At 43.4% G+C, this 23919-nt stretch overlaps 1 protein-coding gene across 1 annotated transcript in view; it reads right to left on the bottom strand.

Annotated features, from left to right (window-relative positions):
* The window catches only part of CDYL2 (chromodomain Y like 2), a 157817-nt gene that overhangs the window by 15922 nt on the left and 117976 nt on the right, over positions 1-23919 (bottom strand). Inside the window, exon 3 of the mRNA XM_032853909.1 lies at positions 7013-7230. Coding sequence (XP_032709800.1) covers positions 7013-7230 — 218 coding nt within the window. The remainder of the gene's footprint in view (positions 1-7012; positions 7231-23919) is intronic.

The raw sequence follows: 23919 nt of genomic DNA, 5'->3' as shown, positions 1-23919 counted from the left end.
TTAAGGGATCGTTATTAATTTTTCAATAGGCACTATCATAGGGTACAATGGGAAACTATTATGGGAGCCATGTTTTTAAAATTATACTTTTTAAAGAACCAGTTTATTAAGCACTTGGAGGTGCCAGGGATTGCAGCAGGAAACTTCCATGTATTTTACTCCAAACAAAAATCCCATATAAGAGGGAATGTGGTATCCCAATCTCGCAGGTAATAGAAGGGAGACTCAGGGGAGTGGCATGGAGCTGCCTGAGGTCAGCAGCAAGAGGCAGAGCCATGATATGCATCTCACCCCCAAATCCCTTCTCTTTCTACCACGCTGTATTGTAGGATGGCTTAAATAAATGGGTGAATTTTAGTGGGGGAAAAAACCAGGGCTGGATGTCATTTTGAATGGAGAATCTCCCAGCCTGTGCTCTGTGAGCATGGCAGAGGCACCTTCCATTCTACCAGGACATAAGCCACAGATTCATTTTGAACAACAAAAGAGCCAAGAGGCCACTAGCGTGTGGGTCCTTTAATCCATCTGCCTCCAGAAATAGACACACTCTGAACAATCCACGACTCTATTTCTCTGAGAGGCAAATAAAAGAAAAGCATGCTGTTAAGACGTGAGCTGCCATTCCACACGCGATGCAGAGAGTGGCCTCTCTCTCTCTGAGGTCACACTGGCTTGTCAATTAGTAAAGACAAAATCAAACAAAACACCCAGCTCCTTTATGAATTAAATGGAAAGTAAATCTGCGTTTCATTCATGCGAGGAAAGTATAAACTATATATTTATATATATTTTTAATGTAAAGAAAGTCGTGTCTAGTTAGTATAGCTTTCCTTTGCTTTTCTCGTGTCAATGATCCAATTTGGACTCCTGGCTGAGGTTCTGCCTCCTTGAAGGGCTCCAAATTGCATTACGTACTTGGTTTGTTTAAAGTAAAACGTTCTAAAATGATTGCTCTCTTGCTTTCTTAAACTCCTCAGCTGCACCCACGGAACCACCTCTCCATGGTCACTTGCTGGGCTGTAACAGACCAGTGCCCTCAGAGGCTCCTGGGGAGTGCCTCTGTAACAAATGGTCCAAGACTGCTATACATTCTGAAGCCCTAAATATGTTCTTGAGATTTACTGCCCTTGCCAGACACGTGCTAGCTGCCACTTGCTCCAGATGTCAGCATCTGCTAGAGAAAGCACGCTCTCCCCCACCCCGCACCCAGCCCCACTACTTCTATCTTCTAATCTGCCATGGGTTGGAACCAGCGAGACCAAATTCATTAGAAGTGGGTTGAAAGGGAGAGTAGACCAGAGTCCCTCTCTCTATTGCATCTCTACTTGCTGAAATCAGCAACCCGAATGCTTTCCCAAATATCTCTGACTAAATGCCAACTCTTGCCTCTCCCAATACCCCACGTGTCCCTGCTATGACACTTGTGACAAGCCCCCTTATAGAATGTGAGTGTTCTTGCCTCACCTTACCTCCTGCTTGACAACGATCCCCTCCCTGGGAGTCATACCCTTGTGGCATCCCCCCCCGCCAGTGAGTGTAGAACAGACTTCATGACTCATGCCTAACCACAAGGTAAGGCAAGACGGACAGCCTGTCCTGTTCAAGAGGAGACTGGGATACAAAAAGACACGGCTTGTCTTGGCTGTCCGCTTTTGTTCTAACTCCTCCTCGGAGCTCTCAGTCTGGGGAAGCAGACCATGTTGTGAGGAGCCCATACAGAGAAGACAGAAGGCAGGGCACTGATGTCTCTGGCCAGTGAGGACCCACCAGCAGCCACTTGGGTGAGCTTGGAAGTTGATCCTCCCCCACTGAGCCTTCAGCTGAGACTGAAGCCCCAGGCAACATGCCTTGACTTTGAGAGACCCCAAGCCAGACGCATCCAACTAAGTCATGCCAGGATCCCTGACCCACTGAAATTGTGAGATAACATTCATCGTTTAAGATGCTAAGTTTAGGGAAATTTATTATGCAGGAATAGATAACGAATACAATTCTTTAAAGACTAAAACAGATGAGTCTTCTACTTATCTGTATAACCCTTCTAACACCTAGTCCAGAACCTCACACATAAAAAAACTTAATAAATGTTTATTGATTTGAATGACTGGCACGGTATTTACCTCCTCAACAAGTTTACAGTGTAGTGGGAGGAACCAGACAGATTATCACACAAATACATGTACATTAAAAACTGTAACAAGTTCCAGAAGGGAGGGCTGTGTAGTGCTAGGAAAGCTCCTCTGAGAGGTGGATGTAACCTGGGCAGGGAGCTGAGGGGTGGTGAGGGATCTTGTGGAAGTGGTGGTTGAGCTGAGACCTGAATGAAGTGCAAGGCCACTAGGCAAGGATGTTTCAGTCAGAAGTACAGGTATATGGTATATGCAAAGGCCCTGGGCCCTTTCATGTGAGCATGAAAGAAAGTCAGGCTGATAGAGGACAGGAGAAGAGAAGGTGGACATGTGGTATAAGGCAAGGAGGCTTGCAGAGGTGGGCAGGTCAGAATATACCAGCCTCGCCAGCCACATGAACAGTTTTGATTCTTAATCAGAGCAACTAAGAATCACCAACATATGTGAAGTGTGTGCAAATGTGTGTGTGTGTGTGTGTGTGTGTGCGCACATGTGCATAGAAGGGGTGGCTTGATCAGATTTGTATTCCTGGCAGGTCACTCTGCCCACCCTGAAGACAACAGATTACAGGTAGAAAAGCTGAAAGAGCAGGCTTGTTAGCAAGTTGTTACACCAATCCAGACAGAATATAATGGTCCTGATGGAAACAGAGAGAAGAAAACCTATGAGTGGGCTCTTCAAGGATGAAAGTTAATACGCCTTGGGGGTGGTGTGCGTCCAGTGGGTATGATCAAGAGGGTATGAGGTGTGACTCCCACATGTCTGTGTGCTCCCTCGGATAGTGGTGGTACAGTTCACAGTGGCTTGGAGCACTGCACAAAACCGGGAGTTGAGAGAGGCCTTGGGGTCTGCTCCTAATGGGGAAGTGGATGGGCTTTTCATCACCAACACTTTGAGCAATCTATTTTGCTTCTTCTTTCCTAAAGGGGCATTTTCATTATTTTCCTGATTCTTTGCTATATTCCAGACAGGAGCAATATCATAACACACCCGCTAGCCTCAGAATCTAGTTAACACACCCAGTAATGTATGAATTTCTGCCCCTGAGGCCAATCCAACCAATATCCCAGATACAACTAGAAAAAGAAATTCAATTATGACATGCAGGGTGGCCTTGTCCCGGTTGCTCCTTGAGTAAGGAAGGCTGGGTCTGCTGGACGCCTTGACATCCCCTCTGCTTCATCTTCACAATGATGGGAACACTTACTGAACGCTTCCCACTTGCCAGGCATTCTGCAAGCCTCCGGGCAGACAGTTTCTCTCATCCCACAAGGAAGATATACTATAACTTGTAGGGATGAGGATGCTCAAAGAGGCAAGGTCACCTCCCAAGGTGAGCTGGTGGAGGCAGGATTTGAGCCTGGTCCACTAGACTCCAAAATCTATACTCCTCTGCTAACACCACCTCTTCTTTTCTTTGGGATCTTTCTCTCAGGGCTGCTCTGCCCAGCTTGCCATCTTTTCTATAGAGTCGGCCCATTCCCGTCGTCCAGGCAGCCGAAAACAACAAACCAGTATTTTCTTTTTCCATTCCTCCCATTCTGTTTCTGACAGGCACCAATTAGGAACGGAACTCCTAATTCGCCAAGCCCTCATCTCTGGAGTTGAGAACCTGTGCACCTGATATCAGCTGGAGATCCCGCCTCTTCCATGCTGAATAGGCAATGGTTAACACATAAAGCTACTCCAAAGAGACAGGATGAACTGGGAGACTCCACATTTATTCGGTTTATTGAAGGAAAATGCTGTGCCTTTTAAAAGCATGCTTTCAAGAAGCAGTGAAGTAGGAAAAAAATCTAAGAAGAGTTGGTCTCGTGCAGATGTTTCACGATGAGCTGAAAATAACAAGGCTTTCAGGTGTACCGACATGCAAAGGGCAGCCCCTGGGGTAAACCACCAAGGTCTGCACAGCAGAGCGCTCTAAAGTGGTTTCTGACCGTGCAAGAGAAAGACCTCAAAACACCATGCTTAGAGGAGGGGCAGCAGGTGACCAGCAGCCCCACAAACTGCAAAGGATTTAGCTACATCTCTTGCCCTGTGGCCGTCATTCCGGGCCGGGCACTAGGCTGAGTGTGAGAAACAATATGGTGGGCACAAGTGGCAAGATTCCTGCCCCCTGAAGCTGACGGGACCCTAGGCCTAGTTCTCTAAACCTGCACAGTCTCATCTGTAAGAGGATCATAAGAACCCTACATTGGGAGGGCCCTGGGGGAAGGAAATGGGTAAATGGCAAATACAAAAGACAAAGAGCTGCTGGTAGCTGGCACGGTCATGGTGTTGTTCATCAGTTACTACTCCACCACCCGGTGGCAGGTCAATCTAGTTGGAGAAGTCTTCTTGGATGAGTCTTTTCCCACATTGGCACCATCAAGAATCTCTTTAAAATATTCATCATCTCTTCACTGCTCCCCCTCAGTACCCCAGATCTTAAATGGTGCTATCTATGCAATGGCATTAAGTATTCACTGTCTCCCTGTTGTGTTCACTTAAAATATAAGCATGATTAGCGTTAAAAAGGTAAGGTGGAAAAAACAGGTAAAATGGACTTCATCAAAATTTTAAGCACTGTACATCCAAGGATGCCATCAAGAAAGTGACAAAGTCAAGATCAAAAGCTTCTGCACAACAAAGGAAACAGTCAACAAAACAAAGAGACAACCCACAGAATGGGAGAAGATATTCGCAAATGACAGTACAAAGGGCTGATATCCAGGATCTAACAGAATTCCTCAAACTCAACACACACAAAACAGATAATCACGTCAAAAAATGGGCAGAAGACATGAACAGACACTTCTCCAATGAAGACATACAAATGGCCAACAGACACATGAAAAAGTGTTCATTGTCACTAGCCATCAGGGAGATTCAAATCAAAACCACATCGAGATACCACCTTACACCAGTCAGAATAGCCAAAATTAACAAGACAGTAAACAACATGTGTTGGAAAGGATGTGGAGAAAGGGGAACCCTCTCACACTGTTGGTGGGAATGCAAGTTGGTGAGCCACTTTGGAAAACAGTGTGGAGATTCCTTAAGAAGTTAAAAATAGAACTTCCCTATGACCCTGTAATTTCACTACTGGGTATCTACCCCAAAGATACAGATGTAGTGAAAAGAAGGGCCATCCATACCCCAGTGTTCATAGCAGCAATGGCCACAGTTGCCAAACTGTGGAAAGAGCCAAGATGCCCTTCAATGGACAAATGGATAAGGAAGAGCTGGTCCATCTACACTATGGAGTATTATGCCTCCATCAGAAAGGATGAATACCCAACTTTTGTAGCAACATGGACGGGACTGGAAGAGATTATGCTGAGTGAAATAAGTCAAGCAGAGAGGGTCAATTATCACATGGTTTCGCTTATTTGTGAAACATAAGGAATAGCACGGAGGACATTGGGAGATGGAGAGGAGAAGTGAATTGGGGGAAATTAGAGGGGGAGATGATCCATGACAGACTGTGGACTCTGAAAAACAATCTGAGGGTTTTGGAGGGGCACGGGGTGGGAAGTTGGGTGGCCTGGTGGTGGGTATTATGGAGGGCATGTACTGCATGGAGCATTGGGTGTGGTACATAAACAATGAATTCTGGAACACTGAAAAGAAATTAAAAAAAAAAAGAAAGTAAGTAACAAATCACAGAATGAAAGCATATTTTTCCAATCAAATGTCTGACGAAGAAGTCTTAAAACTCAAGAGTTAAAAAACAATTTTAAGAAGGGGCAAAAGATGTCAATAGACATTTTTCCAAAGAAAAGAGACAGGCAACCAATAAGCTCATGAAAAGACACCTAACATCATTAGTCATCAGGAAAATGCACACCAAAACCTCGGTGAGATGCCACCTCACGCCCACTCCAAGAGCTACAATAACAAGAACAGATAGTAACAAGTGTTGACAAGGATGCAGAGACACTAGAGCCCTTGTATATGGCCAGTGGGAATGGAAAATGGCACAGCCACTGTGAAAACAGGTTGACAGTTCCTCAAAGAGTTAAATGCAGAGTTACCATATGACCCAGCAGTTCCATAAGGAGGGAAAACAGCCAAGAGCACTGAAAACACATTCACATGCGAACTCGTACACAAACATCTGCAGTGATATTCATCACAACACAGTAGTCAAAGATGGAACCAAGACAAACGTCCATCACTGAACGACTGATGGACCAAACGTGGCACATCCATACGAGGGAAAGGAAGGAAGCACGGGCGTGTGCTACTCCATGGATGAACCTTGAAAACACGGTGTTCAGTGGAGGAAGCTGGTCACAGACCACATACAATATGCTTCTGTTCACACGAAATGTCCAGAACAGACAAACGGGTAGATACAAAAAGTAGATTCGTAGTCACCGGGGACTTAGTGAGAGAAAATGGGGAGAGGATGGCAATGGGCATGGGGTTTCCTTTGGGGGTGATGGAAATGTGCTAGAACTAGATCGTTGTGAATATACTTAAAAATGTACATGTTAAAAGGGTGAAATCTATGGTATGTGAATTCTCTCTCAATTGAAAAAAAGTAAGTGAGCTGAGTGACTAGGATTCTTTCCAAAGCAAGGAAATTTGACACGCTTGGAAAAGCCCAAGATACACGGAGCTGCCCTGTGACTAATTCTGGGACCTGGATCAGTTTTCCAAATCTCTCCATTCACTGGGGTCTTCATCTGTCAAATGGGATAGTATGACTACCTGATCACAAAGATCAAATGGATAATGTATATAAGGTCATCAGCACATGGTGTCCCAGAGTCAAGTTTGCGTGTGTGCTGGCTACCATCGTAGGCTCCTGATGGAACAGAGAGAGAGCCAGTGCCCCATTCTGAATGAGAAGCCCTCTCCAGCCTGACCCTCCCTTGGGGTCCCCTGCCTCTCACCTCGGGGGTCAGCGCGTTGTTGTCCGAGGTCTGGCTGGACAGCAGGATGTGTGTGAACCCCTCTTCCTTCCGCACAACAATGTCCCGAAACCTACAGTTGCTTTCGTTCTGGCGGACGCTGTACCTGAGCCTCTTGTCAAAGACATAGTCCTTCTCTGCTTCCAGCTTCCTCTTCACGGGGCTGTGCAGGTTTAATCCCCCGTTGGTCAGAGCAGAGCCTTCCAAAATCAGATAACCAAAGTGAGAAACTGACATAGGAACAGCTGCACGAGAGGGCAATCACAGCACGTTCAGATCGGATGTGGTGGGACCTCCATGCACCCTCTGATCTTGGGTGGAGAAGGGCCCGGGGCTTAACTGCCTCATCTCCAAATCTGAAACAGGACGGAGAGCGCTCTCTGTGGAGGGCCCCCTATGACCCTCGATCCCCCTCCCACATACCTACCTGGGAGCCTCTACCTGTGCTCATGTGCATTCAGCAGCAAGGAACCCACAACTTCGAAAACTTATGGCCACAAAACCAAATAGACCAATGAAAACACTGCAGCTTTATTCATAATCACCCAAAACTGGAAGCAACCAGTATGTCTTTTCCTCGGCGAATGACTAAACAAGCTGGTACGTTTGTAATGTGGAGTATTATTCAGCCATAAAAAGAATTCATCGTCAAGCCATGAACGTACACAGATGAATCTTGGATGCATATTGCTAAGTGAAAGAGGCCAGCACGATTCCCATTACACAGAATCAGTCAAAAGATCAGCGGTTTCTAGGGATCAGGAAGAAGAGGAGGTGGAACAGGGGAAACGCGGGATTCTGAGGGCGATGAACCGACTCTATAGGATACCATGATGGTGAATGTGGGACATTTAAGCATTTGTCAAAATCCAAAGAGCTTTGCACACAGACAGTGAAGCTTAAAGGATGCAAATTAAAATAAACACATTGACGAGACTGGGGGAGTCCAAGGATGACACGCAGCATGTGATCAAAGAATCAAACTACAGGACCAACATGTGAAATATCCTCACCAAAGAGGGTGGGAGGCCCTCGGCACCTAAGAAACTCCAGGAATGACTGGAGGAGTTTGTAAAACCAAAGGCAAGATAGTCCACGGAGAAACCCTGTGCTCCAGCTGGTAGATCCGATTCCCATGGATGGGGGTGAGAGTTCAGATTCTGACACCATTATCCACGTGTGCCAGAACTGAACAGTTAAAGGAATGGAAGGCAGATGGCAGGAGCAATGCTTCTCACCAGTGGAGCAGGGCTTTACAGATAAGCAAGGGGAGGGGGCCAGAAAGATCCATGTGGCAGTGGGTCCACACTGGAAGATACCAGGATGACCTCATGAATCTGTAACACAGATAGAGACAGTTACATTCGGACACAATTACAGGTACGTGTGTGTACATAGGGCACTACACACGTGTGTATTTCCTCCACCTGTCAGCTGAGAGGACCCAGAACCACTGACACCCCAATAGCAGCGAGCATACCAAGGGCCCAGGTGTTGGTTTCTGATACCACTCTCAGGAAAGGGAACCAGGATTCCCTGAAGAAACGGCAGATTCCAGGCCTGAGGCAGGAAACAAACAAGATAAGCTTGTGGTGGTGGAAAGGAAGGAAGTAGTTAAAAAATCTCTGCGGTGAAGACACATGTCAAAAGGACAGAGGAGCCAACTGAAAGAGCTCCCGATGGTCAAAGGTTGACCAACGTGGATAACACGACAGACTGGAATTGCATTATAACTGAAGCATAAAATCAGTACCCGTGAGTCCACACCGATGTCAGTAAGTGATCAAATTCATAAATAAGTGGGCGAGAAGACACAGATCTCCCACATAGAAGAATTCCAAACAGCTTCTGTAGATTCCCTGCCCACAGGGAGGCGGAGCCCCAGTCGTTAAGTGTGGCCTGAGCTGGTGACTTCCTTCCGCACAGCACAGCATGGAAGGTTGGGGGGCAGGGGTTGTAACTGGCCGGCGGAGAAACCTGACTGGGGTAGATGGAGAAGGCAAAGTCCCCTCAACCAGGTGACGGAGACCAACATCCACAGTAATGAGTCACGGTGATGGCATATGTCCTCAACACAACACGTGGTCTTCCAAAAACCTACAACTCGTTTCTAGGCATGCAAAAAAGATGAAACAAATCCAAATTGAGGGGCACTCTACAAAATACTTCATCAGTACATTTCAAAATGGTCAAGGTCATCAAAAACCAGAAAAGTCAGAGAAACAGCACAGCTTAGAGGAGCCTAAGGAGACACGACAACTCACTGTAATGTGAGATCCTAGATGGGATTCTGGAACAGACATTAAGCAAAAACTAAGGAAACCTGAATAAAGTAAGGACTTTGGTTAATGACAGTGTATCAGGACCCGTCATCAACTGTAGCAAACACACCGCTCTTATGTAAGATGTTAATAATGGGAGGGAGCTGAGTTAATAATGGGAGGGAACTCTGTGCATTACCTCCCCAATATTGCTGTAAGTCTAAAATTGTTTCCAAAAGTGAAGCTTATTTTACTTTAAAATTAAGTTAATCATCATAATTTTTTAAAACCCCACAAAACAGTCCTCAGGCCATTCCGACACGCAGGCAGGTTTGAGAACGCGGACCAGTGGTTCTTACACTTGAATGTGCATCAGGATCACCTGCAGACTGTTAAAAATCCACCTGCTGGGCCCCACTCCAAACTGCTGCTACTGCTTCAGCAACCAGGCTCTGAGACCCAGGGTCCAGACAAATCAGGGGTCATCCATCACCAGGCGTCTCCCTGATGCCCAGGTGTGCCCTCTGCTTGAAAGCTGGTGAAGGTCTGAAGATCTTGTTGAGGGTCCCATTGCTGCTGGGGATGGTAGGTGACCGCCCCATGCAGGATGGAGCTGCTGGGAGGTAGGAGGTGGGGGTACAAGGAAACCCAGAGAGGGACTTCCTACCTGTTAGAGCCTCTCCTTTAGTTTCTGGTGGGGATGCTGGAACCCAACCAGAAGCTGGTCCCCTGAAGCCCAACCTGCCCCCTGCTTAGGGAAATGACTGTGTTAGCTGATCCTCTGAGAGCAGGTTAGGAGTATGAAGAAAGAGAACGTATTTAAAGGACCTAGAACACAGTAAGCAATGAATGAATGGTGGGGCCTACTTGCTTTATAATATTATTGCCTGGATCAGCACAAAGGTATTCCGGCAATATTTTCTGTATGAACCCTGTCTCCCAACAATACTGTCAGTATCTTAAGGGTAGCACCACTGTCACACACAATACAGCCCAGCATAGTACCTGGGTACCAAGAAGTTCCCAGGAATTCCCAGGAATCATTCTGTGGCCCCAGAGCCTTGAGTCACCCTGTGAGTAGACTGAGATCCTTACTTCGCATCGTGGGTTTCAGGGTATCAAGAACCAAGTCCAAGGCAGGGATCAGGAAATGATTCCCTGACAGGGCCCTCCTCCTGCACGCGGGGTCCCCACCCAGGTGGGGACAGAAGCAGCAGGGCTTGTGTCATTGGACGGCTTCCCTGAAGTCTCCTCATTTTGTACTTTTCCATTACTCAAAGCAACTGGGCTTTGTCAAGCCCCACGATGCGGGTAAAATGATTCAATGAACTCTGGAAAGTAAACGCGAGCATTTAATTAGAAGGCTGGTGTAGAGGGAGCTGTTTCTTCAGGGTTAACCTCAAAACCTTCGGCTCCACGGAAGAGCTTCCTAATTGGAGCTGGCCAGGGTTTCTGCAGCAGCCCGAGCAGATCTGTGCCACGGCCTTGCTGGCAGAGGTTAGCGCATCCTAGCAGCTGCTCTCGGAGGCCACTGGCTCCCGCCTGGGAAAAGACAGAAGCTCGGGGCTTGGGCACGTCAGCGCCTTCCAGGTGTGGGAAAGTTCTAATCAAAATCCTCCCACCCCAACCCCCCCAGCCAGGTCAAGGCACTAATTAACAATTATATGAGAGAGAAGGACGGGAGGCTTACCTTTTGTGAGTTCTATGGGTCGTCTACAAATGTCTCAACAGTCCTACAAAACTGCTGGTCTTTGTCTATTTTGCAGGTAAGGAAAAGTGAATAAATGGCTGGAAGTCACAGAGATTTCAAATGGTGGAGCCAGGGCTGGAGTCAGCTCTCCCTCATTTTATTTATTCATCTAAAATCTGATTGTTTTTCACCTCCTATAGGCTGGCTGGAGGCTAGATGACAGAGATGCAACAACAAATGAGAGAACTGAGGTCCCTGCACTCAGACGTTGGGGACTCAGGTCGGGGAGATGAAAAGTCAATGAGTGAACTATTACCTAAAATTGGGACAGATGAGAAAATACTGAGTGACGTGATAGAGAGTAATGGGGACAAGGGTCTCTGAATTCAAAGCCGGTGGGCTTTCTTCACGAGCACAGGATAAAGCAGCCCTCACCGAACCATGTGGCCAAATAAACCACAAAACTACCTGAGGGAAACAGACCTGTTTGTTCTCTGTCAGGACATGGGACTGACATCTCTGACGGTGACTTGGAAGCACCATCTTTAGGCCCAAAAGAGGAGAGCCGTCCTGAGGGCCCAGATTCACATCTGAACCTAAGTGGTTAACATGGGCCCTGTATCTCAGGAGATGCTGAGCAAAGCCGCCCCCCAGAAACCCTCAGGTGCTGGCCTCACACGGAGCTGCCCTTGAGGCCTCTCCCCTGCTGTGGCATCATGCTTCCTGAAACTGTGGCAGGTTGACTGGGAAGATACCACGGGAAACAGAACATGCTGGAAGCATGGAAGCTGAAGGCTTTTCCGCCAGACAGTGTGGAAGTCCCAGCCCTGTGTTTGCTAACTGGGAGAAGCTGGGAACCCACATGAGCTCCTGAGCATTTATCTCCTTGATGAGAAAATGATACTAACAGGATCTGCTTTTCAGGGTTGTTTTGAGTTCAGTTAAAGAACCAGTAGGAGATTAGCAAGCACCTGGCTCATCTCAGGCACTTCACAAAAGTTAGCTGAAGGACCCCAAGTCATTCCAAAAAAAAAGGAATTAACTGGTGAGCCTCTAAGCCTGAGGCACAGACCCAGGCCAGGATGTGGTATTCCAGGCACAGGGGGACAGACCACCCCATGAGTCCATAAATCAGGGGGAAACCCAACAAGGGGCCAGCCTTTAGCCCCCCACACTCCCTCCCATGAGCTGCAAGGCTGGGCGGCTCACTCACCCATACTCTGTGTCCCCATTACCCACGTGTGGCCTGGGAAAAAACATTCCTGCCTCACACGATTGTTGCCAAGTAAAGGAAGTGATGGCAGCTGCATTCCTGGGGCACAGGATAGTTTCCTTCCTTTTTTTCCCTTCAAACCTTCCCACATTCCTTCCTTCGGAGTAAATACAAAAGAGTTTTTGACGTTAAGAAGGTTCCATAAAATCACGCTGTGACATAGCTCCTTTGCTCCAAACATGCGGAAGTGGTCAATAAATACCAGGCTCACAAACAAGATAATCATCTCTGTGCGTGAAAGGCAGAACGTCGACACAAAGCACTACATGGGGATGGGGGCTGGGAGTGCTGGGCAGGAGGCACATACAAGGGCGGGAAAGACCAATGTCCCATGCAACTCGAGAAAGGGGACCCCCGGCCCAGGGCTTGATGTGGTCCAAGGCCCCCTCTGTGAAGGCATGCCAACAATAAGAAAACCACCAGCTGTCCATGGCCATAGGTTTTGGGGTGCTCCAGGTCAGGTGGAGGCAAACACAAACTGTCGTTGGGGTGTGGGGGTGGAAGCGAAGAAAATCAAAACACAAATTTACCTCTTAATATGACCCCGAACACCAAAATTCCAAAACCTGAAGACATCTAACACTTAGAGACCTAGCCAACAAAATCAACACTTGTGACATGAATTACTCCAAAGAAGATAACATGAGTATCATGGAATAATCTGACAAGTACTTTAAAACAGGAATGTTTCAATGCTCAAAGTGACAGAGGCAAGGAAAAAAAAAACACATTTATTGAAAATAAACAAACAAAAACAGAAGGAAAAAAAAAACAAGGGTGAGGGTAAGGTAATGAGAAGAAAAATGGCAAATAGGAGAAAAATATTTGCATATCACAGGTAAAAGACCAAGATGGCCAAATTGTAAGAAGTTTTAAAGATGAGTCAAAAAGCCCCAGATTCCTCCTTTAACAAAGAGTGGACAGAAGATATGGGCAGGAACCCACAAATATTACATGAAAATAGCACTTAAACATAAAACCCCAACTTTCTTCAATAATGTAAATTAAAACTCAAAATTGTGGACTAAGAATTAAAATTATACTGAGATACCATTTCTCACCCACCTGCTTGGCAAAAGTTCAAAATCCTGACACTACACTCTGCCAGAGAGGATGTGGAAAGTCGGGCATTCTCTTAATTGTGGGTGGAAGGCAAAATGGCATAATAGCAATGGAAGGGAATTTGGCAACATGTGACAAAGCTGTTTATGTGCTTAGTCTCAAGCCTGCAATCCAATCCTAGAAATGTGACATCAACATAAACCTCTAACAGTACCAAAAAATATATGCGCCTACGATGACACCCTACAGCACTCTTTGCAATTGCAAAATATTGGAAGCTATCTAAATATCCAAGAGTGGGTTGGGGACATAAACTAGGGTGCATCTATATGATGGAATACTATGCAGCCGTAAAAAAGAATGGTCATTGTCTCTCTGAGCTAATAGGGAGTGGTTTCCAAAATATATCTTCATGTGGAGAGAGACAAGGTGCAAACGTGCTTTACATTTAGTGTAAGGAAAAAAGGGAAAGAGATAAATCTGATTTTTATTTTTCAGAAAGAAACACAGGATGAATAAAGAAGATGATGAAACTGGTTCTGCAAAAACAAGTGGGCACAAGTGGTTGGCAGGGAGAATAGAGCAGAAGGAGGTGGGGGGACAGAGGACACTGTTCTGAGTACATCTTTCTATTTTAAGTCCTGGAAGCATATTAAAGTATGTCAAGAAAATACAATCAGGGAGGATGAAGAAAAATAAACTGAATGCAAACAGGAAGAGAGGAACTAATCTTATCTCAAATGAATAACATAAGGACACTGGGGGAGGGTAGAGAACCAATATGAGTAACTTTTGAGTGTGAAATTATGACTTACACACCCTCAAACAAACCTTGATCTCTCCCTAGTGGGTTTGTTTTCATACGGTAGAGCAATTCCAGAATTATTTTATAGGCCGTACAGGGTTGAGCTGATGAGTAAAAGTGTGATGTTGTGGACAGACAGGGTTCTCTCAATGGAAGAAGGGTCAGAATAAATATGGACTGGGGAAGACAAGGAAGAAATGCGTGGGAATGGAAGGGAAGAAATTTGGACCATAACAGAAAAAATTGGAATATGGATCATAGATTAAATTACTATATCAATGTTAAGTTTCTAAAATTTATAACTGTACTGTGTTGGCTTAAAAGAGTATCCTTTTTCTTAGAAAATACCAATTATGAATATTAAGGGGTAAAGAGGCATGATGGATGTAATCCATACTTAAATGTTCAGAAAAAGAATAATAATATGTATATAATTTGTATAATCATTTCTACATAACTTATGAGTGTGTATGTGAGTCTGTATCTAAATATATGTACACATATGTGTACATATACATAAACATAAAGAGAAAGAGAGGACAAACAGGGTAAAATGTTTAAAAAAACTGATGAATGTGAAAAAAACCTCTTCATGAGGTTTTCTGCGAGTTTTAAAATACTTTAAAACAAAAAGTCAAAGAGGAGCAAGATGGCAGAGGAGTAGGAGACCTAAATATCATCAGGTCCCAGGAGATCAGCTGGATAGTTATCAAACCCTTCTGAACAGCTACAAACTCAACAGGAGATCAAAGAGAGGAGCAGCAATTCTAGGAACAGAAAATCAACCAGTTTCCAGAAGGCAGGATGTGTGGAGACATGAATCCGAGGCAACAAACAGGAAGATAAATTGCAGGGGGAGGGGCTGGCTCCCAGCAAGTAGTAGAGCAGTGAAGCACAAAATCAGGACTTTGAGAAGTCTGTGCCACTGAGGGACATCACTCCAAAGGCTAAGCAGGGATGGAGCACTCATGGGGACAGTATGGTCTCAGGACCCATGGGGTCACAAAAAGACCAGGGGTGTCCAAGTGTGGCAGAGCTCCCAGGTATCAGAGCAGGGAAGCCTGCTTCAGAGTCAGAGCTAAGGACGGGGCTCTCAGCTCGGGCTTACGTTAGACTGGGATCCAAGGCACAGTTGGACCACTGCTCGTCGGGCAGGGACCCCCACAAGATGTAGATCTAGGAAGACTCACCCTCTTCTGGGAGGACTGGTGCAGGAGTGCGCAGCAGAATCTGCTAGGTTTGGACACTCCAAATAGGGGCCGTGCACCAGAAACAGAAATGCTTGGTCACAGGCCAGGTGAGCTCGGAGTGCAGTAAAAGACCCAGAGACGGGAGAGACTGACTGCTTTTCTCCCAGGGCACACTGAGGAGTGGGGCCCTGAGCTCTCAGTTCCTATGGGATTGGAGATTGTGAGGCCGCCATTTTCATTCTGTCCTCCAGAGCTCTACAGAAAGTGTTCAGGGAGCAAAAGCTCCCGAGAGCGAACCCCAGCAGATTACTTAGCCTGGCCGCTGGCAAGGGTGGTGTAATTCTGCCTCAAAGACATTTGAGAATCATGGCAACAGGCCTCTCCCCCAAATTAATAAGAACATCCAGCCAAACCCAACACCAGACAATGAGCACGACGGAACTCCAGAGCTAGGGGAAAGCAACACATAGAATTCACAGTATTTTTTCCCATGATCTTTTGGTTTTCAAAATTAAATTTTTAAACTTTTTTTTCTTATTCTGTTTTTAGATTTTTTTCCCTCTTTCCTAATTTTTTCAACTATTTTATCTTATCAGTACTTTTTAAGAAATCTTTTTAAATTTTCATTGTAATGTCATATTTTATCCCGTCATTGTATTTAACCTTATTTCTTCCATACATGTAGGTTTTTTTCCTTTAAAATTTTGGGATACAATGTCTTCTCCTAGATCAAAATATACCCTAAATCTAGCTCATAGTTTTTCTAGTCTCCAGCCAGATCACATTCATTCCCCTTTTTTTTTCCTCAACCAACTTCTGAGCTTATCAATTCCTTTTTTAAAATTTTCTTACTTTTCATCTTCATAGTCATATTCCATCTGTTCATCATGTTTACCCTTATTATTGTTTATATATGTTTTTCTTTCTTTGAAATTTTGGGAAGTAGTTTCTTCTAAGAGACCAAAATACACCCAAAATCAAGTGTGTGGCTCTATTCTATTCACAAGTATAATAGATATATATTTTTTTCTTTTTTCTTTTTTTCCCTTTTTCTTCTCCCACTGATATAGGATCTCTTCTAATTTGGTTAGTATATATTTTTTCCAGGGTCATTGCTACCCTGTTAGTATTTTGTTCTCTCATTCATCTATTCTTATCTAGATAAAATGACAAGGCGGGAAAAACTCACCACAAAAGAAAAGAAAAAGAGGCAGTACCAACAGCTAGGGACCTAATCAATACGGACACTAGTAATATGTCAGAACAAGAGTTCAAAATGATGATTATCAAGGTGCTAGCTGGGCTTATATAAAGCAAGGAAGGTATTAGAGAATCCCTTTCTGGAGAAATAAAAGAACAAAAATCTAATGAAGTTGAAATCAGAAAAGCTATTAACGAGGTGCAATAAAAAAAAAAATGGAGGCTCTTACTTCTAGGATAAATGAGGCAGAAGACAGAATTAGTGATATAGAAGACCAAATGATGGAGAATAAAGAAGCAGAGAAATATGGAGATAAACAACTACCGGACCACAAGGGCAGAATTTGAGAGACAAGTGATATCATAAGATGAAACAATATTCGAATAATTGGGAACCCAGAAGAAGAAGGAGAAAGAGAGAGAGGGAAAAAAGGTATACTGGAGCAAATTATAGCAGAGAATTTCCCTAAATTGCCAAAGGGAACAAGCATCAAAATCCAGGAGGCACAGAGGATCCCCTCAAAATCAATTAAACTAGGTCCATACCCCATCATCTAATAGTAAAACTTACAAGTCTCAGTGACAAAGACAAAATCCTGAAAGCAGCTTGGGACAAGAAGTCTGTAACATGCAATGGTAGAAATATTAGATTGGCAACAGACCTATCCACGGAGACTCGGCAGGCCAGAAAGGACTGGCATGATATATTCAGAGCACTAAATGAGAAAAATATGCAGCCAAGAATACTATATCCAGATAGGCTGTCATTGAAAATAGAAGAAGAAATAAAGCGCGTCCAGGACAAACAAAAACTAAAAGAATTTGCAAACACCAAACCAGCCCTATAAGAAATACTGAAAGGGGTCCTCTAAGCAAACAGAGACCCTAAAAGTAACAGACCAGAAAGGAACAGAGACAATATACAGTAACAGGCAATACAATGGCACTAAATTCATATCTTTCAATAGTTACCCTGAATGTAAATGGGCTGAAGGCCCCAATCAAAAGACACAGGGTATCAGAATGGATTGAAAAAAACAAGACCCATCGATATGCCATCCACAAGAAACTCATTTTAGACCCAAAGACACCTCCAGATTTAAAGTGAGGGGTGGAAAATAATTTACCATGCTCATAGACATCAAAAGAAAGTAGGGGTGCCAATCCTTATATCAGATAAATTAGATTTTAAGCCAAAGACTATAATAAGAGATAAGGAAGGACACTATATCATACTCAAAGAGTCTGTCCAACAAGAAGATCTAACAATTTCTAATATTTATGCCCCTAACATGGGAGCAGCCAATTATATAAACCAATTAATAACAAAATCAAAGAAACACATCAACAATAATACAATAATAGCAGGGGACTTTAACACCCTCATCACTGAAATGGACAGATCATCCAAGCAAAAGATCAACAAGGAAATAAAGGCTTTAAATGACACAGTGGACCAGATGGACATCACAGATATATTCAGAACATTCCATCCCAAAGCAACAGAATACACATTCTTCTCTAGTGAACATGGTACATTCTCCAGAATAGATCACATTCTGAGTCACAAATCAGGTCTCAGCCTGCACCAAAAGACTGGGACCATTCCCTGTATATTTTCAGACCACAATGCTTTGAAACTAGAACTCAATCACAAGAGGAAAGTCGGAAAGAGCTCAAATACATGGAGGCTAAAGAGCATCCTACTGAAGAATGAATAGGTCAACCAGGAAATTAAAGAAGAATTGAAAAAATTCATGGAAACAAATGAAAATGAAAACACAACTGTTCAAAATCTTTGGGACACAGCAAAGGCGGTCCTCAGAGGAAAGTATACAGCAATACAAGCCTTTCTCAAGAAACAAGAAAGATCTCAAGTACACAACCTAACCCTATACCTAAAGGAGCTGGAGAAAGAACAGCAAATGAAGCCTAAATCCAGCAGGAGAAGAGAAATAATAAAGATCAGAGCAGAAATCAATGAAATAAAAACCAAAAAAACAGTAGAACAAATCAACGAAACTAGGAGCTGTTTCTTTGAAAGAATTAATAGGATTGATAAACCCCTGTCCAGACTTATGAAAAAGAAAAGAGAAAGGACCCAAATAAATAAAATAATGAATGAAAGAGGAGAGAACACAACCAACACCAAAGAAATACAAACAATTATAAGAACGTATTATGAGCAACTATACGCCAGCAAATTTGACAATCTAGAAGAAATGGATGCATTCCTAGAGACATATAACTACCAAAGCTGAACCAGGAAGAAATAGAAAACCTGAACAGACCCATAATCAGTTAAGGAGATTGAAGCAGTCATCAAAAATCTCCCAACAAACAAGAGCCCAGGGCCAGACGGCTTCCCAGGGTAATTCTACCAAACATTTAAAGAAGAACCAATACCTATTCTCCAGAAACTGTTCGCAAAAATGGAAATGGAAGGAAAACTTCCAAACTCATTTTATGAGGCCAGCATTACCAAAGACCCCATCAAAACCAGAAAAAGACCCCATCAAAAAGGAGAATTACAGACCAATATCCTTGATGGACACAGGTGTGAAAATTCTCACCAAAATACTAGCCAGTAGGATCCAACAGTACATTAAAAGGATTATTCACTGGACACCTGGGTGGCTCAGTTGCTTGAGCAACTGCCTTCAGTTCAGATCATGATCCTGAATCTTGGGATCGAGCTCTGCATCAGGCTCCCTGCTCAGCAGGGGGTCTGCTTCCCCCTCTGACCTTCCCCCTCTCATGATCTCCCTCTATCTCAAATAAATAAATAAAATCTTTAAGAAAAAATAAAAGGAGTAGGGCACCTGGGTGGCTCAGTGGCTTAAGCCTCTGCCTTCGGCTCAGGTTATGATCCCAGGGTTCTGGGATCGAGCCCCGCATCGGGTTCTCTACTCCGCAGGGAGCCTGCTTCCCCCTCTCTCTGCCTGCCTCTCTGCCTACTTGTGATCTCTCTGTCTGTCAAATAAATAAATAAAATCTTTAAAAAAAAATAAAAGGATTATTCACCACAACCAAATGGGATTTGTTCCTGGGCTGCAAGGTTGGTTCAACATCTGCAAATCAATCAATGTAATGCAATACATTAATAAAAGAAAGAACAAGAGCCATATGATACTCTCAATAGATGCTGAAAAAGCATTTGACAAAGTATAGCATCCTTTCTTGATCAAAACTCTTCAAAGTGTAGGAATAGAGGGTATATACCTCAATAACATCAAAGCCATCTATGAAAAACCCACAGTGAATATCATTCTCAATGGGGAAAATTTGAGAGCTTTTTCCTTTAGGTCAGGAACACAGCAGGGATGTCCACTATCACCATTGCTATTCAACAGAGTCCTAGTCTCAGCATTCAGACAACAAAAAGAAATAAAAGGCATCCAAATAGGCAAAGAAGTCAAACTCTCACTCTTTGCAGATGATATGACAGTTTATGTAGAAAACCCAAAAGACTCCACTCCAAAACTGCTAGAACTCATACAGGAATTCAGTAAAGTGTCAGGATATAAAATCAATGCACAGAAATCAATTATACTTCTATACACCAACAGCAAGAGAAGAAAGAGAAATTAAGGAGTCGAGCCATTTACAATTGCACCCCAAACCATAAGATACCTAGGAATAAACCTAACCAAAGAGGAAAAGAATCTGTACTCAGAAAACTATAAAGAACTCATGAAAGAAATTGAGGAAGACACCAAGAAATGGAAACACATTCCATGCTCATGGATTGGAAGAACATATGTTGTGAAAATGTCTATGCTACCTAAACCAATCTATACATTTAATGCAATCCCTCTCAAAATACCATTAATATTTTTCAAAGAAATTGACCAAATAATCATAAAATTTATATGGAAAAGAAAAGACCCTGAATAGCCAGAGGAATGTTGAAAAAGAAAACCAAAGTTGGCAGCATCACAATTCCAGACATCAAGCTCTATTACAAAGCTGTAATCATTAAGACAGTATGGTACTGGCACAAAAACAGACACACAGATCAATGGAATAGAATAGAGAGCCCAGAAACGGATCCTCAATTCCATGGTCAACTAATCTTTGATGAAGCAGTAAAGAATGTCCAATGGAAAAAAGACAGTCTCTTCAACAAATGGTGTTGGGAAAATTGGACAGCCACATGCAGAAGAATGATCCAAGAATTAAAAAATTCATGGGAACAAATGAAAATGAAAACGCAACTGTTTAAAATCTTTGGGACACACCATTTCCTTACATCACACACAAAAACAGACGCAAAATGGATGAAAGAACTCAATGTGAGACCAGAGTCCATCAAAATCCTTGAGGAGAACACGGGCAGCAACCTCTTCGACCTCAGCCATAGCAACTTCTTCCTAGAAACATCACCAGAGGCAAGAGAAGCAAGGGCAAAAATGAACTACTGGGACTTCATCAAGATCAAAAGCTTTTGCAGAGCAAAGGAAACAGTCAACAAAACCAAAAGACAACTGACAGAATGGGAGAAGATATTTGCAAATGACATATCAGATAACAGGCTAGTATCTAAAATCTATAAGAACTTAACAAACTCAACACCCAAAGAACAAATAATCCAATCAAGAAATGGGCAGAAGTCATCAACAGACATTTCTGCAAAGAAGACATCCAAATAGCCAACAGACACATGAATAAGTGCTCAACATCACAAATCAAAACCAGAGTGAGATACCACCTCACAATAGTCAGAAAGGCTAAAATTAACAAGTCAGGAAATGCAAGATGTTGGTGAGGATGTGGAGAAAGGGGAACCCTCCTACACTGTTGGTGGGAATGCAAGCTGGTACAGCTACTCTGGAAAACAGTATAGAGGCTCCTCAAAAAGTTGAAAATAGAGCTACCCTACGACCCAGAAATCTCACTACTGGGTATTTACCCTAAGGATACAAATGTAGTTATCCAAAGGGGCACATGCACCCGAATGTTTATAGCAGCAATGTCCACAATAGCCAAACTATGGAGAGAATCTAGATGTCCATCAACAGATGAATGGATAAAGAAGATGTGAGATACACACACACACACACACACACACACACACACACACACACACACACAAGAATACTATGCAGCCAGCAAAAATGACATCTTGCTATTTGCAATGACATGGATGGAACTAGAGGGTATTATGCTAAACGAAATAAGTCAGTCGGAGAAAGACAATTATCATTTGATCTCTCTGATATGAGGAATTTGAGAGTCAGGGCAGGGAGTCGTGGGGGTTAGGGAGGGAAAAAATGAAACATGAAGGGATCCGGAGGGAGACAAACCATAAGGGACTCTTAATCTCATGAAACAAATTGAGGGTTGCTGGTGGGGCAGGTAGGGTTAGGGTGGCTGGGTTGTAGACATTGGGGAGGGTATGTGCTATGATGAGTGCTGTGAAATGTGTATGCTTGATGATTCACAGACCTGTACCCTTGGGGAAAATAATACATTATATGTTAATATAAAAAAAAGTCAAACACACTTTAAAAATATATTCTGCAAATAAGAATCAAACTAAAGTCCTACTCATGGGGTAACTCTAAGAAAAGAATATTTGAAGAGGTAAGAGCTGAGTATTTTCTAGAACTTAAAAAAAGGGCAAGTTCTTCGTTTTAAAGAGCACTCTGGTAAGTAAGCAAGATGAAGAGACAAATGATGAACGGCAGCATGTCAGGAGTAAAGAGAAAATCTTAAAATGTAGCCTGGAGGAAAAAAAAATCAGATCATCACAAAGGGTAGACAGACTGATAGCAACAGCAACAGCACTGGCCTGGGAAGAAAGAGGAAATTCTGCCATCGGAATGTTGAGAAAATAAGCATCAACCAAGACTTTTATACCCAGTTAAAGCAGCATTTAAAGGCCTGAGCAAACAAGCATTTTTCAGACCCCCCAATGCCAAGAGTATCTATCTATAAGAGTCTTAAGGAATCACAAAGAGAAACTTCACCATATAAAACAGTTAATTCCGAGGAAGACATAGGACTCAAGAAACAAAGCTGGTCTTAAAAATTGTCAGTAAGTGAAAAAATTTTTCATAAATGTAATTACTCACTACAGAAATAAACACAATCTTTGGTGTTTAACAACATTGGGTGTATAAAACAAAAACAATGTCTAATGTGAATTAAAAGCCATGTAGTATCCTCCTTGCTATATTCAATAGGAGAACACCCTGTTTGTTTGAAAAAATTCATAGTTGAATATGAATGCTAAAATTTAAGAATACAAATACAATATGTGGCTGGCTTCCAAGTCAGCCCAGGGCAAGGGAACCTATAAAATGTACAATTCAATAAAAAAGCTTCAAAATGTCACTGAGGTGATGGGAGAAGGAGCAGAGACACATAATGCAAAATAAAAGAAAGAATCCAAATATATTAATAATCACATTAATCTGCAAGAATATTAGATTAATATATTAAAAGACAGAGATGATCAATTTGAACAAAAGATGAAAGAATACAGGTGGGTGAAGGATTCCCTAAGGAAAGACCCTTAAAGACAGAAAAAAATCATCTCAGCTGAGCTACAAGGAGGAGGAAACCAGGCCAATCCACTGAGAAATGGAGGGATGGCTCCAAAACTCTCAGGAAATGGCATGCAGCTGTCAGTGTGCAGGAAGGAAAGGTGTTCCAGGAAGTGCACTGCAGTTTGTAAGACGCATAAGGAGAAATAGAAAAACAAGGGAAGCTGCTCTGGGTTCGGAGCGGGGAGAGGTAAAGGGCTAGAGAGGCCACAGAGGATAGCACTGATGAGCCGCGGACCACAGGAGACTTCTACCACACAGTATCATCTTTCAAGAAACATGTCCAGTCCAGGCAGGGAGCGGGTTCTCTGCCCATTTTCCCCACCAAGACCATGTCAAACCTCAGGCACAGAAGGGCACAGGAGGAAGGAAGGGAAAGTTCAGACAGATCACCAGAGGACACTGTCCCCAATTGAGGGACAGCACTATCCATGCTTCTTTCACGCTGACATGGTCTCTCTCAGGAACTCAGGCAACTCTTGGTTTATCACAGGCAGTGGGGCTAGGAGATTTTCTACACCTGCCCAGAACCATCCAAAATGGAGATTTTAGGGTCAATATAGCCTCATCTTCAAAGTCTTTTCTCTCGATGGCTCACCAGAGGCAACACCTATATTTTGTTGGGTATTTGGTATGCGATTCACATAGTTTACCTCATCCAACTCTAACAACAACCCTGTAAAACCCAATTTTATCCCCATTTTACAGAAGAATAAACCAAAAAGCCAAGGCCATCATGCCATCAGAAAGTGCCAGAATAGGGTTTACCCTCCAGCATCTTGATTTCAAACCTGAGGCTTAATTCAACCACCAAGGCTCAAATCTAACACCAGTCCTGGGCCCTCCGACTAAGAGCC

The sequence above is a fragment of the Lontra canadensis genome, unplaced genomic scaffold, assembly GCF_010015895.1.
Source record: "Lontra canadensis isolate GAN:19392208 unplaced genomic scaffold, GSC_riverotter_1.0 scaffold8, whole genome shotgun sequence".
NCBI classification, from domain to species: Eukaryota; Metazoa; Chordata; class Mammalia; order Carnivora; family Mustelidae; genus Lontra; species Lontra canadensis.
This window is presented reverse-complemented; position numbering and strand designations above follow the sequence as displayed.